Consider the following 21,255-nt stretch of genomic DNA (forward strand, 5'->3'; position numbering starts at 1 on the left):
GCCCAGGGAAGTCTGGGGTATGGTCCCAGTCACCAGGGTGGGGTGGGGTGGGGTGGGAGTGGGAGGTGTCATTCTAAGTATGAAGAGCTTGCTTACCTCTGCACCTGTTTGTCACTTGCAGGAAGTGGGTGACTAGTAACAGGGCCACTTTCACAGCTGAGCTGAAGAGAAGGTAGATCCTTAGCTTGTGATGGCAGTCTGCTGATGAGGACGTTGAGGCTTGAAGGTTTGCTCAGGAGCAAAAGCATGAGTTCTACCCTGGACAGGCATGAAGGCCATTATCCTTCATGTTTTTACACAGCTTTCTGTCTGTGGCATGGAGGGTCCAGGTAGTTGGGGGCAGGCAGGAGCACCTGCTTGTTTTGTTGTTCACTTCCTGCCATGAGGCCCTGATAGAAACTCCTTTATAACTACAGTCCTCACTTGCCCAGGGCAGGGCCAGGGTGTCCAGGGCACAGAAGGACTGAGGCCAAACACATTTAAGTCTTGGCTCAAGGCCAGGTCTATACTTTAACATAAGAATAATTGGGTTGGGCTGGAGAGATGGCTCAGTGGTTAAGAGCATCACCTGCTCTTCCAAAGGTCCTGAGTTCAATTCCCGGCAACCACATGGTGGCTCACAGCCATCTGTAATGAGGTCTGGTGCCCTCTTCTGGACTGCAGACATACACACAGAATATTGTATACATAATAAATAAATATTAAAAAATATATATATATATTTAAAAAAAAAAAAGAATAATTGGGTTGCAAATTCTGTAATAGTCACAAAGCCACATGTCTGCAAAATTCCAGCGTGCTAGGTCAGCCTTTCTTTGCTAACTCGCATCAAATGGCCAACCCTCGATTCTGCAGTCCACAAAGTGTAGCAAGTTACCCAAGAGTTCATGTAAATGGATGACTTACTTTAAAAATCTAGCCAGAAAAATTTACCTTTAAATCAGAATAGCAGTGTGATTACTATTAACGTGGAATTATGCAGTTTTGTGCTTTGTCCCTCTTACTGTTTATCTTCTCTGTCACTACTTGTTTCTTCTTGTTTGGAGATCAAAGACTTTCTATTCATTTCGGGATTTCTCAAGATCCCTGCAGTATTGTAAGCCTCCCAGTCCCTCTTGTGATTGGTTTTTGTTTCCGTTAATTCTCCTTTTAGGGGCTCAGTCGGTAAAATGCTTGTCTTGCAAACATAAGGACCTGAGTTTGAGCCCTTGAGCCCATGTCAGTGCTGTGCACTTGTAATCCCAGAACTTCCAGGGGCCTGCAGGCTAGCCCACTTGGCGAATTCCAGGTCAGTGAGAGAGCGCCTTAAAAAACAAGGTGGATGGCTCCTCTAGAACAGCACTGGAGACTGTCCTCTGGCCTCCACATGTGCATATACATAAGCATATACATACACAGAACTAAGACTATCTTCTCTTCATACATTCACAGCTAATGAACAACAAAACTAGCTACAACATGTGAGGGCAAACCTCCTGGTCATGTTTTTCTCCCTGCCGTATCTGCCCAGTTGTAGCAGGTCATTGCTTTGAGGGGGCTACCCTACCTACTAGCTGTCACCAACCCATCATCACCTTTTGCCATTTTCCTCTTGTACTCCTCATTGCTTGAAAGCCATACTTAAATCTCGTAGTCAGGCCAAGGGCTGTTTTGTTATTAAAGAGCTTAAAAACATACCTGGTACACAGCAGTGCAAACAAGGACTGAATGAGTAAATGAGGCCTGGAAACCTGTCTTTTGGTGGGAACATCTACCCATGAGGCACAGGGAACTGGTGCAATGGAGAATCATTTACCTCCCTGACAAGGGGTATAGACTGCTGATGTCCAGGTCCCAAAGACACAGTTGAAAAACTGGACTCAGGGGAGCAAGCAGAGTATCATACTAATGTTTTTAATATAGTCTGATCAGATCAATTCACATCACAAGGTCAACCTGGGCTTGCTCAAGTGTAACACAACCAAGGTACACAATGTCTCTACCTGAGGCTCTTCCACTTTCCTGGCCCCCAACACCATTGAAATCGCTTCCTGATCAGACTGGAATTTTTTTTAAAATTTTGCATAAAACTATTTCTCCCATAGACTTCAAACAACTAGCCAAGTTTATTATGGTACATCTAAACAAAGTTTAATACTAACCCTAAAGTGTGACTGCGGTTTACAAAGAGCTCTGTGTCACCTGGGGTAGCTTTCAGTAGCAACTCACTACAACTGGTGCTAAAAATAACAAGAATAAGAATTAGAGATCAAAACCCAACAGCAAGTTGAATGGCTAAAATCAAGTAAGAAACTGGAATTTGGGGTAGAGGTGTCCTCAGTAGATAAGCTTGTCCTGGCAGTGAAATGTTAGCTTCCAGTAGCTCAGGAAGACCAGGGCCAACCTCAAAGGGATCTCAGAGGACACTCATACTATGGTCCATGGATGCTGTAGGTTTCTGGCTTTCTTAAAAATAGTTGGCCATGAGAGGGCAGAGACCCAACTGTAATTTCCTTTTGAGGACATAGGAAGGGGGATGAGGAATGAAAGAAGTTGGGGGGAGGGGGCACCAAGATCACCAAGAGCTGAGTACCAGAAGCTCTCACTCAGAACTAGAAGAACCAGGACCGGTGCTGCCGGAAAGGCCTATGTAGTGTTTTCTGCCCTTGTCCCATACCGGGTCTCTCAAATATTTCTGCAGAGAGTATTGGATGAGAGTCTGTTTGTTTCTAAGGCCATCAGGAGAAATGGGTGATGGACAGGGAGGGGAGTAGGGTAGGGACAGGGATGAGGTTAAAAATGAATAAAAATCTCTCAGCTCCAGAACCCAAAGACATCACTTCCCTCCACATTTGCAGCATTTCTTGGCAGTCCCCAGAGGCTGTTCTGTGGGGACACAGCATGTCTCACTTCCCTTCAGGCCCCATGGGCTGCTGGTCCACTTCAGGATCCACTAGAGATGACGCAAACGCTGACTGGACAATCTGAAATCCAAAGGACTCAAGAAGAGACATGTTCTGCTGGGGAGAGAAAGGTGAGCCAAGGGCAGGGCCTAGGTCCCCCAAGGGACCCCCAAGGGCCCGGACATGCACCTTCTGGATGTGTTTGTTCAAGTAGGACTTAGAACGGAAGAAGCTCCCACATTCAGGGCATGGGTACTTCTTCTCCCCGTCAGAGTCCATTTTGTTTTTAGGGACTGCCATGTCACAGGAGAAAGAGCCGTTGGCACTCTGTTTCTCTGGCGTCTTCAGGTCACTGGCGTCTGAGAGGTCACCATAGGAATCAGAGCTCTCAATCAGATCCTGATGTGAGCATTTCTGGCCTTCTATGAAAAAAACAAAACAGGGAAGAGATGAGGTCAGGCACTGGATCTGTCCCCTCCTGGAGGGACCATGAAAGGCCAGCTCACAGGCTCTGGAGGGATAGTTGGCCATTAACTAACCTGGCAGAACCCACGGAGGTTTGGCTGGTCTGTCTAGGAGTCTAGAATGCCTATAGGAGTAAGATGACAGTGCCTGGGGCCACCAGCCTCCCTTCACTTTAAACTCTTCATGCAGATGTGTGTGTAGAGTTCACCATCATCTCAGCCTGCTTAAAGGAAGGAAGGCTAGGAGGGGGATCCCTCCTACCTCTGCCCAGAACAACCCAGAGACGCCCAATTCCTAGGTGCTTCCAGAGGTGCCTCTGGAGTAAAACTATTCTGATTACGATGAGCAGATGCATCAGTGGCCTGTCCGCTGCACTAGGCCAGTGGCTATCTTCACAAAGCAGGCAAAACTGGAACCATGAGATCCTCTACTCAGCTAGATCTTCCTGATGGCTCAGATAGCACCAAACCTTACACGAGGCTTTTACAACCTTTCCACTTCTGCAGAGACCCTTCCAGGACCATACAGCCAAAGTACACAGAAGAACAGCAACTCTGAGCAACTCTGTCAGCTGGGTAGCCCCATCCACACCAAGAAATGTCCCTTACTGTCCTACCTTGCCTGGCCCACACTGGGGTCTACTGCCAAATAACAGCTTCCTGCCTGGGTCCAGAGAGCCATGCCAGGATGGGAGGTCTGTGATGGGAGCATGGAGCATGCCATCTCTACCATCTGCCATGCCCCTGGCGAAAAGGCACTAACAGCGTGACACCAAACAACATGAACCAACAAGTTAACGGTGAGCCTGGAAACTCTTGTCAAACAAACCAACTCCAAATCAGAGGCAATCAGGTAGCTCATTTACTGCCATGCATCTCACAAATGCAGCCAGAGGCTCCTTGGAAAGGGCCACTTGTGGCAACAAACCACCAATACCATGGAAGAAACCAGCCACTGGCTCCCACCCACCCATAGTAACAACCGAGGAGAAAGCGTTCAGCCACAGGTCCATACCATCCTACAGGGCAACAGGCAGTGGGTAGACCCAGAGTAATTCATCATGCAGTGCTCCTCTTCCGTCCCTAGGGCAACCCTAAAGGGCTCCAGACAATAGGGGCTACCCAAGAGGAAGGAAGGCTGGGGAAGAGGAGGCAGGCTGGATCAGCAGTACCCTAAAGCCTCACTCACTTGGGAGTGAGATGCCCATGATAACTTTGTCCTGGAGAGCACTGCGATTCTTGCCTCCCCACCACCCGGCCCAGCGCCCCCACAACACAGTCTGCGCAGAGAAGCAAAGTGCAGAGCAAGGGGTCGCTTGCCTTTGTTGCCATAGGTCCTGGCGCAGTGGAACGCTGCTCCCCCATTCAGGATGGGTTCCTGGTGCCTGGAGACCTGGGGAAGGGGAACACCGTGGTGGGTTTTAACATGGACCTTTAAGTAGGAGGCAGAGGAGAAACCTAAACAAGACAAAAGGAGATGAGATCCCACAGCCAGCAAGAGATATCTCTCTGCTCCCCATGCCTTTTCTTTGGCAGCTCTGGCTAGCATTCCCTGGTCAGCTGCACCTGGAAGGGGTCCTCTCCTTGGCTCAGAAACATCTGCAATCACGTCAGGCCATGAGGTCAGGATGGAGAGTGCCACTGTCCATGAGTCAGCTTCTCTGGAAAGGCTACATTGAAGGGCCCAGGCCAGCCAGCTTGGCTCACTTGGTGCCTCGGTACCAGGTGATTTGAGTGACGTTGCACAGGCCCATGTCAGCTGCAGAGACCATGGCTAGAAATGTGGTCAGATAAGCATATGGGGTTCCAGCCAGCAGAAGCCTGCTATTTATCACTTACAGCGAAACCCGATGGAGACAAAATGAAGTCCCCAAGGAAGCTTCCAGGGGATAGAGCATGTTGGAGCATGCTCTATTTTAATTTTTCCACCTTCAGAACAATAATTTAAGAACCGATTCCACCTTCTGAAGAACAGAGACAGGGAGTTACACAAAAGTGGCTTCGTGGTCATCCCTTGTCCATGGTGGTCTTCTGGGTTTGGTTTAGGAACATCTGTCAGGTTCTCGCAAGATGATCTCCAGGCATCGCAGAGCTGCTCCACTTTACTCCTCGTGTGCCAGTCAGTTTAAGGTACGAATATCTCAGGCTAGAAGAACAGGTCTTGAGCCAGTTTCCACAAATGTCACAAGGCCTTGCAAGGACGACAGCCACAGAATCAGGCAGGCCAATAAAATGACTGACTTGAGTTTCACAGGGAGGAAGTGTGCTATCAAATCCCACCATAGTCAAGGATCAGAAAGGACCATTAGCAGGAGCCAAAGCTTTTTACTATAATGCTCACTTAGGTCAGTGCCCTCATTTTATTCCTTTAATCCACTCCAGATCTGGCCAGCACATTTAGGTATTTCAGCTTCTGTTTAAGTTTGTTTTATTACATTTATTTATATTTTTGGTTTTTTGAGACAGGGTTTCTCTGTGTAGCCTTGGCTGTCCTGGAACTTGCTCTGTAGACCAGGATAGCCTTGAACTCAGATCCATCTGCTCCTGCCTCTCCAGTGCTGGGATCAAAGGCGAGTGCTGGGATCAAAGGCGTGTGTCATCACTGCCCTGCCAAAGGTTCACTTTTAAATGCTGATAGTGTGCGAGGGCCCAGCATGCTGCAAGAAGTAGTCTACAAAGTTCCCCAAATGCTCTACCTGTTGTAAATTACTATTTTATACTCATTTTACTGATTAGTAAATAAGAGACTTAGTAATTTTCATGCATGTCACATTCTTAATTTAAAAGGCAAGACAGACTTTTTCTCCTGTTGTCCCAGCAGCTACTCGTCCACCTGTGTGATGGCTGTTCTTGGTTGTCAGCTTGACTACATCTGGAATTAACTAAAACTCAAGCAGCTACATATACCTGCCAGGGTTCTTTGTTTCCCCGAGACAGGAATTCTCTGCCTAACAGCCCTGGCTGTCCTGGAACTCAATCTTGTAGATCAGACTGTCCTTGAACTCACAGAGATCCCCTGTCTCTGCCTCCCAAGTGCTGGGATTAAAGGCTTGCACCACCACCGCCTGGCTTTGTGAGGGATTTTTTTAATTAAATAATTTGAAGTGAACCCACTTTTAGTCTGGCTCTTCTGAGATGAGAAGATCCACCATTAATCTGGGCCACATCTTCTGTTGGCAGCTTATATAAAAAACATGGAAGAAGGAAGCTTGTTCTCTCTACCTGCTTGCTCACACTCTCAATACCTTTCATTGGTAGGCGGCCACTGTTGGACTAGCTGGACCACAGCCTGTAAGCCATTCTAATAAATCACCTTTTCTTATACACACACACACACACACACACACACACACACACACACACTTCCATTCTATCAGTTCTGTTCCTCTAGAGAACTCTGCCTAATATACCCTGATAATTTTCTTTCAAATTCTAGTAAAAAACTGCCCTTGAGCTTTAAAACAACAAAAAAGTCCTTTGGACTTGTGCAATAGGGTTCATTATCATCACCAACTGTGCGATAATGAAGGTGTTAGAATGGCTGCCAGGAAACAGAGGGCTGGCTTATGGGAACTTTCTTTAGCAAAAACTCCTGAGGATAGCAGGTGGTGGTGGTCCTCGAGGGAAATGTGTGATCAGGAGAGTATTTCCTTTCTTAATACAGTTACTTCAAAGACTGACCTGGGCCAGGTGCTAGCTGTCTGGCCTGCCTGGGGAGCTGTCTGGGCTGTACTGAAGTGCTTGGCCTGAGGCCAGACACTGGAGGACAGACATTCCTAAGAAGTCGGCTATAGCCAAGAATGGGTAGGCAAGGCTAAAGAAAAGAGAAGGAGGCTTTTAGCCCTGCCCCTCCGGGTAGCATTGTAAAACCCAAACACACACCCAACAGGACACAGTGGCCCTGGAAACCAGTATAAGACAACAGAACTTTCTGATGATACAATGCTACCAATTCACAAGAGAATTTTTCTTTGGTTTTTCATTCCTTTGGGGCCTCTGAAGTAGAGTGAAGCCCCTCATGGCATGCCAGAACAAGTCTACTACAGTCAAAGTGAATGGAAAGAAAAGCACTCTGTGTAGGGAGAGTGATCTACCAAGAAAATACAGCAGATACTCAATAAAAACATCCTGTATATTCCCAGAAATCATTCTGTGGAATATGTGGCTGAATTCCCTTGACTTTCTCCTGCTTGCGGATGGTACTACCTATAGCAAACTTAACTGGAAAGTGGCAAGAACAGACCCACAGCTGCCACTTACAGCCCAGAACTTAAACACAGCAACTCAGCAAGTTAAGTGTTAGGATGAAACAGAAACTGAGTTTCTGGGCAGAACATATCTTTGAGGCCAAGTGCATTTAGCTGAAATTCTAAGCTCACCCACCTAATCAGCTTGATGTTGGGCCTCCATGATGGAAGCACTGAGCACACATGACTGCTGCCAGCAAGTCTGTCCCTCTCCAGAAACGAAGAGTTTGTTATGGCACAAGGCCACTATTCTTCAGTTGTATTTTCTCACCTGTGTCCCTGCAGAGATTGGGGACTGCATTTTCTGTGTCCAAACCCTGGAGGGGCCAAATCTAACAGTGTATTAGGACTGCCAGTGCAGGAGAGTGGCACAGCACCACCTTGCTGCCCTCGTGCTCATCTGACAGGAGAAAGTTTCCTTTGTGTGTGTTTTGTTTGTTTTTCAAGACAGGGTTTCTCTGTGTAACCCTGGCTGTCTTGGAACTCACTTTATAGACCAGACTGGCTTGAACTCAAGAGATCTGCCTGCCTCTGCCACCCAAGTGCTGGGATCAAAGGTGTGCATCACCACACCTGGCCTCCACTTGTGTGTTTGTGTGTTTAATTATTTATTTTTTATGTACATTGGTGTTTTGCCTGCAGGTATGTCTGAATGAGAGAGTGCTGGATCCCCTGAACAGGAGTTACAGACAGCTGTGAACTGCCACGTGGGTGCTGGGAATCGAAGCCAGGTCCTCTTGAAGGGCAGCTAAGTGCTCTTAATCGCTGAGTCATCTCTCCAACCCCCTCTTGTGTATTTTTGTTGTTGTTTGTTCTGTTTTATGGCAGAAGGTCTTATCTGGCCTAGTAATTGCCATTTAGCCCAGGCTATCCTTGAGTTCATGAGAATACTCCTGCCTCAGCCTTGTAAGTGCCACAGGAGCAGGCCACTAGGCCTGACCTCTTCTCCTTTGTGACAAGAGCTCGCTGTGTAGCATTGGCTGGCTTGGAATTTGAGCTGTCTTCTTGCCTCAGTCTCTCCAATGCAAAGATCACAAGCAATTCTACAAGCTGAGGCCAGCCTGGGCTTCACAGTAGGGCCAGAAAGACAGCTCAGTGGTTAAAAACAATCCTCTGTAACAGCACCCAATTTTGGTTCCTAGCACCCATATCCTGGCTCACTACCTCCTATAACTCTAGTTCTAGGAGATCCGATGTCTTCCATGGGCTCCTGCACAAAAATGGTATATACACGCGCACACACATGCACACATTCCAAAAAATGTAACAAAATATTATTGGACTAGAAGATACCTGTGAGTTCACCTGATTCAGTCTCACCTGAGACTATTCTGCAGTGCCTGGAACTGGACAAAAAGCCGTGACATGCCAGGCAGGTGCTCTACCACCAATTCACAAGCCCAGCTCCAAGAACACTCATTTATTTAAGCCTGATTCCTTGGTGGCACAGGGCAAAGGATGACACAGAGCCCCCTCATCCTCTTCTACCCTCTTGTTTTGTTGGCATCTGTGTGTTGCTGTCCGTTTGGTCTTCCAGAGGAGGCATCCAGCTTTTCCTCGCCTGAGAATGGCTGCAGCTGTTTTCTCTTCTGAGCACTCAGCACAGGTTGGTCCTGGAGGAGCGGGTCTTCCTGCTGAAGACTTGCCCTCGAGCCTGTGTCCACAGTCTTGGTAGGCTCTGGCTTTACTCTGTGAATGCCATACTCTAGTCACATGGCTTGTGGCTGGTGTTCAAGTCCTCTTTGCAGCTCTTGAGGAAAACTGTGTCCTGAAGGGTGAACCTCGCTGCTGCCCCACCTGGGCTGCTGTGCAGTTCTTGCCTGAGCCTGTCATCTGGGCTAGACCTCCGGTTTTATTAACATCCTTTTCGCAGCATTCAGCTCTGCCGACTAAAGCAGTCCAGGATAGGGAAAACTTGACAAAGTCCTTCTGAGGGTGCTTTTCGGCAAGTTTAGAGGTATTTGGAGGTACTCTCTGGAAGCCAGATCAGGATGAAACGAGGCGGAAACCAGCTTTCTAAGACGCCTGCCCTCACCACCCCAACATTTGCACCTCGAGGGAAACGAAGCCACTGAAGCCGCTGAAGCCACTAGTGGCTGCATTCAAGGCAAATCAGAGAGGTCTCTGGAAGGCACCTGGTTCCAGGACTCCAAGAAAACATCTACCCAGCAGTGTGCCTCACGGGAGACAGCACCCTGCAGGGGGTCCTGTGCCTTGTCCAAACCAGACTATCAGGAAGCAGCATCAAACCATTTTACCCTTTTACATTATAAGGAGGGGTGTCCCAAAGGTACAATAATTCTCAGCTCCTTTCTCTTAGGGTACTCAACAGCAACCCCATGAGATGGAAAGGGGAAGGCTCTTAATCACTTTTAAGAGAAGAAGCAAGGCAAGGAGAGCCCCAAGCTACATAGCAAAGGCCGAAACTGAACCCTGTGTCTCCTGATTCCTAGTTCAGTGTTCAACCCATTAAGTCAGATACTAGACTTACAAAAACACTGACACAAGAGGCCCTGGGAAACAACAAGCAACATACCCAAGTGGCCAAAGCCAGCAGCAGCCTCGCCCCAACCTCCTTCAGCACAGACACTGCTTGCAAACAAACTCCCAGCACTTCCGACAGCCAACTCTACCCAGCAGAGCCTCAGGAACATAGCGGACTTCATCCAAAGTAACACTGCTGCCACAGCTAGACACCACACAGGCCAACCTTCGCCTCAATGCACTGTCCTCTCAGAGCACCTTCCATTTTGCCTTTCTTTCATCAAGACCACAATCTGTTTGGAATCTTTTAAACATTTATGCTAGAAAGTTTTTGTCTCTTGCTCATCTCCAGATCCAGCCTCCTTCCCTGGCTGTTGAGTCTCATTTGCCAGTGAGTGAACTAGCCCATTCAGGCTAATGACCCCTAGCCAACCTCTGTTTAGTGTATTTGTGAATTCATCTATCCTGCCACTAGGGAAGGTGTATTTGACCCCGAGTTTGGGGATCACCTCTTTCCTTCTGTTCCCATTATTAAGTCTCTTGGGCTCTTTTAAGCACCCAAGCCTCTTGGAAAGGGAAAGGTTTCAGACAACTAGCTGAGAGATGTGCTCAAAGCCTGGGTGAAGGCATTTCTCAATCCGGGAAGAGTGGGCTCCCCACAAGATCAGCCCATCCTCAAAAGTGAGGAGACAATGGGAAAATTACCTCGGTTACAGATACTGCAGAAATTGCTGGGTCCCTCACTGTGCTTCTTCAGGTGATCTGCCATGTAAGCTGCCCGCAGGTACTTCCCACACACCTGGCAGGGTACCTTGTCTTCGTGACAGGCCAGATGGGAGCGCAGACGGTCTCGAGTAGCAAAAGAGGCATTGCAGGTCTGAGTTCAGAAAGGAAAACAGGATGAGGAACAACAGACATCTCACACTTGGCCGAGCATACCAGGAAGCAAAGCCGTTTCTGTTACCTTGTGCAATCAGTCCCTTTAGAAAGCTGGGTGGTTCAGGTAAGGCTATACTCACAATGCCAAGGGGCTGCCCTTCCTTGCCACAGTGCTATTTCATGGGATATGAGGTGGAATTGTTGGTTCTTTACCACATACAGACAAGCTCAAGATATGACCAGTTAAGTCCTGTGCTCCTCTACTGAGTGAAGAGTTAAGTATTTGTTCATTGCCGGACAGTGGTGGCGCACGCCTTTAATCCCAGCACTTGGGAGGCAGAGGCAGGTGGATCTCTGTGAGTTCGAGACCAGCCTGGTCTACAAGAGCTAGGTCCAGGACAGGCTCCAAAACCACAGAGAAACCCCGTCTCGAAAAACCAAAAAAAAAAGTATTTGTTCATTTTCTTTCTCCCCACCCTTGATTTTCCGAGACAGGGTCTCATACATCACAGGCTAACCTCAAAGTCCATAAGTCCATGTAGCTGAACCTGACCTTGAACTGCTCATCCTTCTGCAGAGTGCCGGGATCACAGGTGTGCACCTCTACATCTGCTCGTTCTTAACCACAAAGCACTGACTTTAAGAGCAATGGCAATAAGTGAGTTACAGTACATAAACCAGTCTTCCTGCTCCCTATCCCAGGGTTTCCCCTTATTGCTTTATTCAAAGACTCCAGTGTATTTGCTTCATTCAAATATGACATTTGTCTTGGCCACAGGGAAATGGAAAAGGCAGGACAAAGTACAAAGATAACACTTCATAATATTCTTGTAATGTGAATTTAAAAAGCAGCTTATAAAATGATAGTGTCGGTTCTGCTAATGTGAGAATGGAGGAAGTGGGCTGCAGGCATTGAGGACATCTGTGCAATGTTATGGTGGAGAAGGGTTGCTAAGAAGAGTGACACCAGCGTGACGGGGCAGGCTCTGAGCTCAGACTAATAGAGACGTTGGTGTTTTGTGGCTCATGCATATAGCAGGCCCCCAAGGCAGGCTGTTAGCCCTGCACACCCTAGGAATGTGCAGCCACTGAAAGGTACAACCCAGCACGACTCGCAGCTTGGCTCTGTAACTGTGAAGTAACGGTCAGAACCCACACCCTGAGAATGAGGATCTAGCTCCTAGCAGTTATCTCTCCCCAACATCCCTTCCTCTGTTGGGGCATGCAAAGGTGCCTTGGGGAACACACAATGTCACAAAGCCTTGAAAAGAGGCAGACCCAGTGGCTTTCAAGCTATTTTAGTTCCATGGAGATGCCTCAGGGGCTAAAGTCAAATTGAACTTAAATTTCTTTTCCCTGTGTGTGCTGTGCTTTAGGGCTTCACAGTGGAGCCTTCACAGTGGAGGGTGCTGCTATTAATCCGCTACCCCATCAGCTTGCCAGAAGGGAGCTGCCTTTATTTCCTGTTAGAAGTGGGTCTTGATAACCTGAAATCTCAAGGTAAGTGTCTGACCACTATCCCCACATACACACATGTATGTCCTTACTGTACAGTCAAAGCATGAAGCTGATAGCAAAGCATGGAGGTAGATGCTGCCACCATTTCCCTCCTCAGCACCAGACACCTGCACCAGCACAAGCCGGCTCCTGTTCTCTGTCATCACAAGTAAACAGTGCTAACTTAAACAGGTCACCCTAGAATCATTCTGCTTTTATGTTTTTCTTTGACAAATGAGGAAGCCAACATTAGATAGTGAACTTGCCCAAGGCTCAAGTAGTAGAGAAAGGAACAATCTAAACACCCTGACCAGATCAGTCTCCAAGCTATCTTTCAGCTACACAGAGGTCTTTTTGTCTTGACCAATGTATAGCTGGGCAGACAGATGCCCTGTGAGTTGAGAACTGACCTCAAGTCTATACCCTTTCTGCTTCTGAAGGCAATACAGGTACATTCTAGGAAAGAAAGGTGTTGACAATGACCCTGTGTACTTGGGGCAAGGATGTGCAGGCAAACTCCAGCACCTGGACAACCTAGAAAGCATCTTGGCTATTCAGTCTCAAGTTATTTGTCATCATGACCCACTGATAGGCCACAGTGAGAGGGCTGTTCAGACTCTGCCACCCAGCCTAGCGCCCTGTAAAACCACAGCAAGGGCTCTCATAAACACACCTCTGGGGGAGAGGGACACACATGTGGTCATCCAGGGACAAGAGCTAGCTCCGCTGAAGATCCCAGAAAAGCTGTGAGAGTGTGGGTGCTTGTTTTCATTTTTTGAAACATGGGCTCACCATGTGGACCAGGTTGACTGTGAACACAGAGATCCACCTGCCTTACTCTCAAATACTGGGATCAAAGGCGTGTGCCACCTCAACTCTACCAAGAACATTTTAAGCCTCAGAACTCAAACATGACCAGGTGGAAGGATTGTCTTCCTCTTTCTGGAGAGTAAGCCTGAGGCATGAAAGATACCTTGTTTCTCTTGACAACCATTTCCCATCTTTCCTTTAAAAGGCTTTGCCCTGTCGTACTTTGGTACCTAAAATAATGGACAGCTAACCCTAGATTATCCCCAAATGGATTAAATATTTGGGGATTAACTAAGCAAAATTAAAACTGAAGATGCAGCTGGCTTCCTCTACCTTGTCCTCCACTCTCCTATTGGGATAAAGAAGGCACAACAGAAACTACCACCTTGAGTTGGCTTTCCTGTTCAATTGGCCTCTGTGGCTGGAGTCCCCAGGCTTTTCTGTGTGTGAGTCCAAGTCTGGGCCAACCAGAACTTCTGACAGCACAGAACACAAAAGAGGCTAGTCACATGACTCAGGAGAGCAGAGAAGGGGCTGAGGGAGACAGACCTTATAGAAGAGACCCAGACCCTGAGACTCAGAAGAAAGAACTCCCCATTCTACAGACAGGAAGTAAACAGAAGGGCCCTGAAAGGGAGCCAGCCAACCAAGAGCACAGTGTGACTGGCTTGAAGTGCCTACTGTGTGCTCAGCCAAGGCTCACACAGTCTGCGATTGTTAACAGGCTTATCATCACTACTCACCACTGAGCCTATCATGCTTAATGTCTACCCCACCACATTTTCTAAAGCTTTCGGTCCTGATTGGGGCAGCTGGAGGATGGGACCCCCCAACACGAAGAGGCCTTAGCAGTCAGAAAACGTAAGGGGTACCTTGAAAAGCCAGGAAAAAAAAATCTAAGGGTAACACATAAAGTCCAGCTCCACTGGCTTAGCCCCTTTGTCTTGAATGTTACTCCCTCCCCCCATCCTTGTCTGACCAGCCTCAGACATGGGGTCACTAGAAGCAATGGAAGAGGGCTAAGACACTTCAGCCTCTTAGCTCTGGCAGAATTCCAGGCCAGGACAATGGCTGGGGCATGTGAACCAGTTAAGGAGACTCAAGCCTGAGGCTCCCTGCCCCTTACCTTCAAAAGGCTTTTCTATCAGTCTGAGTAACCGACCCTCTTCATTCTCTGTGGCAGAGGAGGCCCCTGAGGTTTAACTAAGCCTAGAGTGTGACAGCCAGCAGCACATACCTTGCTGAGTCTTCAGAAGGTTCTGGCTACGGGGTCAGGTCTATGAGAGAGTGTGCGGAAGGGCAGAGGCAGGGCAGGAGCTGGCTCATACACCAAGGGACAATAATGCCAGTTGTTATAACAGACCAAGGACAAAACACACAAAGCCTCAAATGTTAGAATGAAAACTTTTATCTTCACTCCTGATCTCGCGGCAGAGTATGCAGGGCTTAAGGGACACACCAAGGGACCTGGGGGAGGGAGTGTCTATCTGCTTTGTCAGCCCCTAAAGCCATGTATCACAATACAAAGCTACTGGTTAGTTTAGTTCTGAGCAGAGCAGCTGAAAAAAAAACCTCAACCATGAGCATCTAACTCACTAGGCAGAAATGGAAGCAGGACCTTGTGAGGAGGAAGAGCACAATGGACCCTTGTTGAAGCTGTGCCAGAGGCTTCTCGGGAGGTGGAGTTACTCCCAAGTGGGAGGAAGGTGGTCAGAATCCCCAATCAGTATGAGAAGTGAGGCCATGGAAAGGGAAGCACACAGGTGGGGCTTAGCTCCTGACAATCGCCAACTTCCAGAGTCACCCAGACAAGGTTGCTTGCCCAGGGTATCCCCTGTCAAGGTAGGGTGAGGGGAGACAAGAGTGTTCAGAAAGAAACTCGGAGACTGGGGAGGGGGGCATTCAGAAAGGTGTTCCTTGCTAATCACTATTTGAGAGCTTTCAGCTGGGGTATACTTTAGGCCATCTTGGGAAGATCTGGGAATGGTGGGCAGGAATCATCTTGCTGGCTTTTCCCAAAAGCATGGTCTCCAGCCAGCCACCACTCCCCTCCACCACTCCAGAAGGACCCAGGCTAGCCTACAGGCCACTGAGTAAAGGCCCGGCTACCCTCTGGGGTTGTCCAACCCTGCCTCAGATATCCTGGCGGGGCTGGGCAGAAGAGAGCATTGCTGGAGTGTGCTGGGCTCAGGTTTTCAATGGCTGGGAAGGACTTTTTTAGAGAGAGGGAAAAGGCGGTATCAGGAACTGAATGGGACGACCTCCACAAAGCAGGCTGGGCAAAGTCCCATGATGGCAGGTCGCTAGGAAGAGGTTCCAGGGGCGGCAGGCCGCTGCTGCTCCCAACCCACACCTGGAAAAAGGGCAGAGAGTGCAGGTTACCCCCCCAGGCCATCGGGCACACCCCCATTGCCCTCTGGGCTCCTCCTGTCCTGCCTGGGGCTACTCAGCACACTACCCTGGGAATCAGAATGTGCTCTGTGACAATAGAGTCAGAGATGGAGAGGCAGAAAGCAGCAAGGCAAAGACAGATCCAGCAGGCCTATCTTGAGTCAGCATCCTTGGGAGAGTTTGCCTAGCCATGCCTCTGTGAAGAAGGCTTACCCCTAGTCCTTGGAACTCTGCCCTCCTGTGCACATCCATTCCTTCCTCTCATCTCCCGGAACCTGTGCTGGCCAACAAGTTAGAAGTAGCTATCCCTGTCAGAGACTATAGAAGTATCTCACGACACTGTCTTGAAATCAGTTGAAGACACTTGCCATAGCAGAGGGGAAAACAACCAAAAAGACAGTGGTGTATATTTCATCACACAGAAATGCTTAGAGGCCAGGAAGGAAAACTCATCTTCTAGGTGCCCGTAGACAGGAGAAAATTCAAGCAGACAGGAGAAAATCCAGTCCAGCCTTCCGAATGAGATTCCACACTGGAAGAGAATGCCTTGCCTTGCTCCTACTGTTTGCCTTGGAGATGGGACCACCCTCTCCCTACCTCCAGCATCTCCTAATGCCATGCTTTCTACACTGATGGAACCTGAGTTCCCACTCAGCTCAAACCAGGGGAAGGGTTGTTAGCTGGGCCAGCAGAAGCCCTTTTGAAATCCCTACAATTCATAAAAACTACTGGAAACCAGCAGCCAGGCCCAGCAAGGTGTCAAACCCACCAGGACAACACTTGTGGCAGTGTGGACCACCAACCAGAAGCCTGCAAAGGCCAGGACAGGAAAGCTAAGCAACAGAACCAAGTAACCAAGAAAGAGGATCTCAGCCCTGGGGGAAGCAAAGAGGGCTGGGGTCTAGAACAAAGGAGGGCAAAGGGAGACACTGGAGAGACAGAGTGGGAGGTGTGTGCAAAGCAGTGGTCAGTCAGCTGGCCGACACAGCAGCCTGCCCATGGCCAAGGCTCGGAGCACAGCAACACATTCTTCCACCCAACTCCACCCTGGCCCCTCCCTACCTGACACTTGTGAGGTCGCTCAGAAGTGTGCACCTGCTTGATGTGTCCGTTCAAGTGATCAGGCCTGGAGAAGAGAGCAACAGACTTGAAGAGGAAGACATCAAAAAGATGGACCAAACTTGGTCAGTCTCCCTCCCTCCTCCCCACCCCCTTCCTAGGGAGGACTCCACCCCAGCAAGACAAAGACAAAGTCACCACCCAGCTCTGGCTCCAAGTATCTCAACCCCCCCCAAGGGGGAGGGGAAGCAAATGTTTCACTCTGATCTAGCTAACCCCACCCCACCCCCAGTAGAAATTCAATGATTCCTAGGACCTGAGGCAGCAGTTTTAGAATGACACAGGGATGCCTTGCCCCAGCCTTTCTGGGAGGGGGGTGTGGAACTCATTGTCCAGACTAAAGCCCCTTAGAAGCTCTGCATTCCCCTCCCCCAGCCTCTCCCGCCACAGCAGCCAATGAATGCCACCCGGATGGAATTCAGTCCCCAGAGGCCAGGGACGGAGCCTTAAGTCCTCAGCTGGGCTGGCAGGCCAGATGCCCGCCAGAGCAGGTGGGCAGGGGCTGTCTGACCGGTAAGACTGGTTGGAAGTTGGGGCCCCTCTGAGGGAATTCCCTATCCCTAAGCTGACACACACAAGGTCCTCAGGATTCCAGTTAAAACCAGCCTTTTATTCAATATTCTCAAACTGGAAAGAAAGAAGAAAAAACAAAAAACCCAGCCCCCTGCTCCCAGGAAGTCCTCAGTTCCCAAGAAGGCTCACTAAAAGTTTAAGAGGGCCTCTGCCTTTCATCTGTCGGAGAACAGACACAGGACCTGTGGGCTCACAGGATTCTAGGGCCAGCAGGCCAGAGCGCGCATCAGATTCTAGTATTACAATTGCAAAACAGCCCTGATAGCCGGCTTTATGCCTCTCGATCCTAGGTCACATGAGGGGCAAAGCTACAGCTCCTGGCTGACCTACTCAAACCGGTGAAGGATCTGGGCCTCGGGAGTATGAGTCCTAGACGCACTTGTTCAGGCCCTCCCTCCGCAGCCATTCAGGCGGGGAAAGTCGAGGGAGGAGCCCAGCCTCCCGCCCCCAGAGGGGGCCCCACGCCTGGTGCCGGAAACACAAAGGGAACCAGGGGAGAAGAATGGGGAGGCCCAATGGCCCTGGCCTGAGGAATCTGGCCCCTTCCCATAGGCCTCGGGAGGAGGAGGATAGTAGTGCCCGAGTGTCGGAGAACTTGCCTGAAGGGACAGATGCAGCTCATGGCCACACCATCTCTTAAAACATTTCGTCTAAACATGGCATGCTCTGTTAAGGTCCAGTGACTCTCCACCCCCACAAGATCCACATCCCCAGATCCTTGTCCTGGCAAGGAACTGTCTCAAGAGGCATAACTAAGATAGTACACGGTAGAATGTGGGGGATGGGGCCATTCTCACCTGGAGAAGCCTTTCCCACAGCTCTGGCAGATGTACGGCTTGCCCACTGACCCATCATGGGACCTCACATGGTAGGACATGCGGTCTTTTCTCTTGAACCGCAGACCACACACCGGGCAGGAGTACGGCTTCTCCCCAGAGTGGGACAGCTTATGCCGGTTGAGATGGTACACGTCTCGGAAGATCTTGCCACAGATCTCACAAGCCACCTGCTTCCTGGTCCGGCTCCTCTTTCTGGGGCCGTCGGGATCCTCGGAGATGGGTAGCCCATTCTCACCCAGCCTTGGAGGAGGAAGATCGATATAGCCCAACTGGAGGCTAGTGACGCCGTGCTGGGCCTCATGTTGCCGGAGCCGGTTGGCATCAGTGAACACTTTCCCGCACAGACCACATGGAAGAATGCCTGCTTCCCTCAAGCCCCCTGGAGACCCAAACATGGAGTCTAGCAGGTTGGCCTTCCTGGGGCGTCCCCGGCCTCGCTTGCCAGTCAGTGGAGGAGCACTGGATGCCACATTGGGGAATGGAGAAGTCAGCAGTTGGGGGGATAGGGGTCCAGCCACCATGGGCAAGCGGTCTACCCCAGGTAATACAGGCAGGGAAGCTTGGCCTGCAATAGCTGCACCTGTGGCCCTGGCAGCCTCTTCCTCGGGCTGCATGCTGCCAGCAATACCGTTACTGTTGGCTGCCAAGGCTGCCCCGTTGGTCATGTCCAAAGGGAAGCCCAAGTCAGAGGTTCCAGGAGGGCGAAAGAGCATGATATCAGCCCGGGCAGGGGGCACCAGGATCTGCACGTTGGACTGTTTGATGACTTCCTGGCAGATCTCGATGACCGACCTCATCAGTAGGAACTTGGCGGCCGTCATGAGCTCAGGGAAGCTCTCTAGGCGCACTACAATTCGGGACGTGTAAGCGAAGTCCAGGATGTCTCCGAACACTTTGGAACTGATGGTGTGCATCTCCAGCTCACGGCTGCCTCCAGTTCCGCCGCCCGGAGCCGCCGCCGCGCCTCCCACATCAGCAGGACCCCCGTCTGCAGCTCCGCCGTCGCCCAATTGGGCGCTGAACACAGACTCGAAGTACTCGCTGCAGGCAGCCAGTACGGCGCGGTGCGCCGGGAAGCTCTCATCGCCCACCCGTAGCAGCACGTCGCAAAAGCGCCCGCCGTTTTTGCGTTGCTGGTTCAGGTTGTGCAGCATCTCCGTACTGTGTCTGCTCACCTGGTAGGTGTAGCAGCCCGACGGGCCGCAGGAAGCGTCGTTGACCCGCTCCATGGCTGCTGCCCGCTCCCCGTTAATCGGGCCGGGCACTCGCCGGTCTCCAGTCCCTTCCCCTAGGCAGCGAGACGCCTTGCTCAGCGGACAAATCACACTCCCGGCACGTGCGGCCCGGTGCCGGGTAGTCCTCGCAGGTGCGCCCAGCGCACACGCCCCCTGCCCGAATCAGAACGTCTAGACCCAGCGGTGCACTGCCCCCCACATAGCTACCCCACCCCCCGCCGAACCCGGCGCCGCACTCGCTCTCCTCCTACCCGGCTCCTTTTCTCGGTCTACCTTCCAGGGGGTAAACCAGCGAAGAGGTGCGCCCCTCCTGCAAACGCGGCCACCACCTCCCCTCCCGCCCGCCAGGCGGCGCCGGCGCGCAGCCAAAAGGCGCGCGCGCGCAGGGAGGAGGAGGGGTCCGCCGCGCAAGCGCAAGCGCGCGCTCCGAGGCTTTTCCCGGGCCCGCTGGGGGCGCGCGCTGCGTCCCCTGCAAAGCGCGAGTCGGGGTGGGGGCGCCGGAGCAAAGGAAACAAAAGGCGAAGGCGAAATCGGCGGTCGGCGCGCACGGGAGCGGTGGTGTAGGCCGGGTCTTGGAGGCCGGCGAAGGCGGCGGCCGAAGCGAGTGGGTGGCAGCGGCAGGGTGGGCCCTTCCCCAGGCCAGGCACGGGTGGCGGCGGAGCAGCGGCGCTGCGGCCCCAGGCTCCGTGCGTTCGGAACGGAGGAAAGATGGCAGCGGCTGCACTTCCTCTTGCACTTTCACCCCTGGGGGGAGGAGAAGGAGGGGGCGATACCAACAACACCCCCCCAGCTTGCAGAAAGAAAAAAAAAAAGCAGTGAGTTCAGCGTGGGGGGTCTCGGTGGTCCCTGCCCCGCACGTGCGTACCGGGCTCCCTAGCCTGGGCCGCCTAGCGCCGCAAACTTTCCACTTTCTTTGTGCCGAGCACCCCCCCTCACCCAGCGGAGGATGCACGTCCCCCCATTCCCTATTTATACACCCCCTCCCTGCAGCTCCGCTCCCCCCCCCGCTTCCTGCCCCCCCCTCCCCACTCCCCAGCTCCGCCAATGCTAGCGCAGCCTGAGCCCCCGCCTCCCCACCCCGCCCGCGGGGCCGGGGGCTGCAGCCTCAGCGCCCCCCTTCCCCGACCCCGACCAATACGATCCGAGCGCCGAGCCAGCAAACCAGCTACAGCGGCCCCTCCGCTGCCCGCCCAGAGTGTAGGCGAGCGTGCGGGAGGGGCGGCCAGAGCGTGTGGATCTGAGCCCCCCCCTCCAGTCTGCCTTGCGCACCCGCAGGTCGGGCGGGCATCAGCACCCTGCCTAGCTCTCCTTTGATGGCCGAAATCCCCAGAAGTCGGCTGCGACCTTCTCCCGTTCTGCAGCCCTAAGAAGGACGCGGGGTACCGGCCCGACGCAGGCGGAACCTTCTGCCCGCCTCGTACTGACCGAGGCAAATGGCCTGTGTGTCTGGATAACTAGGGAGATAGGTCGTTTTCCCCACCCACCGCTCCATGGGCTTTGTGCCCCAGGGAGCAGTAAAGTCGCCTGCTCAAGGAAGCAACGTAGTGATGGCGATGGACAAGACGGACAAAACCAACGGCTCCTGCACGTCCCAGCAGTTTTGAGAGAAAGTAGGGAACCTAGGGATCGAAAAGTGCCCTCGATCTTCCCCAAGCCAGAAGCATGCCTGCCGCCCGCCGCCCAACAAAATGCCGGGCACTCTGACCGCGGACCCTGCGGCCAGGCCTGAGCGCTTTGTCCCTAACCCCTCCTGAGGATGCTACCAGATGAAGGTTGGACACGGAGGTTGCCTTGCTGGGGCCGCCGCTGAGCCATTGGGCTCAGAGCCTGAGACT

At 51.4% G+C, this 21,255-nt stretch overlaps 1 protein-coding gene across 7 annotated transcripts; it reads right to left on the reverse strand.

Moving 5' to 3' along the window:
* Positions 1-1,887: 1,887 nt before the first annotated feature.
* On the reverse strand, positions 1,888-20,840 carry Patz1 (POZ/BTB and AT hook containing zinc finger 1). Of its 7 annotated transcripts, XM_057771601.1 has the most exons (6): positions 20,690-20,840; positions 18,144-20,164; positions 16,717-16,780; positions 10,783-10,954; positions 4,667-4,804; positions 1,888-3,304 (listed from the first exon to the last, which is right to left on the reverse strand). In XM_057771601.1, the coding sequence occupies exons 2-6, from the start codon at positions 19,412-19,414 to the stop codon at positions 2,886-2,888; spliced, it is 2,064 nt and encodes a 687-aa protein (XP_057627584.1). In that variant the 5' UTR covers positions 19,415-20,164; positions 20,690-20,840; the 3' UTR covers positions 1,888-2,885. The 7 variants fall into 7 exon arrangements, with proteins under 7 accessions (XP_057627584.1, XP_057627585.1, XP_057627586.1 ...); XM_057771603.1 differs by lacking the exon at positions 20,690-20,840 and having other exon boundaries at positions 3,141-3,304; positions 4,667-4,739; positions 18,144-20,366; XM_057771605.1 differs by lacking the exons at positions 4,667-4,804; positions 20,690-20,840 and adding an exon at positions 15,525-15,616 and having other exon boundaries at positions 3,170-3,304; positions 18,144-20,366.
* Between the last annotated feature and the right edge of the window lie 415 nt (positions 20,841-21,255).

The sequence above is a fragment of the Chionomys nivalis genome, chromosome 6 (genome assembly GCF_950005125.1).
Source record: "Chionomys nivalis chromosome 6, mChiNiv1.1, whole genome shotgun sequence".
Lineage (NCBI taxonomy): Eukaryota > Metazoa > Chordata > Mammalia > Rodentia > Cricetidae > Chionomys > Chionomys nivalis.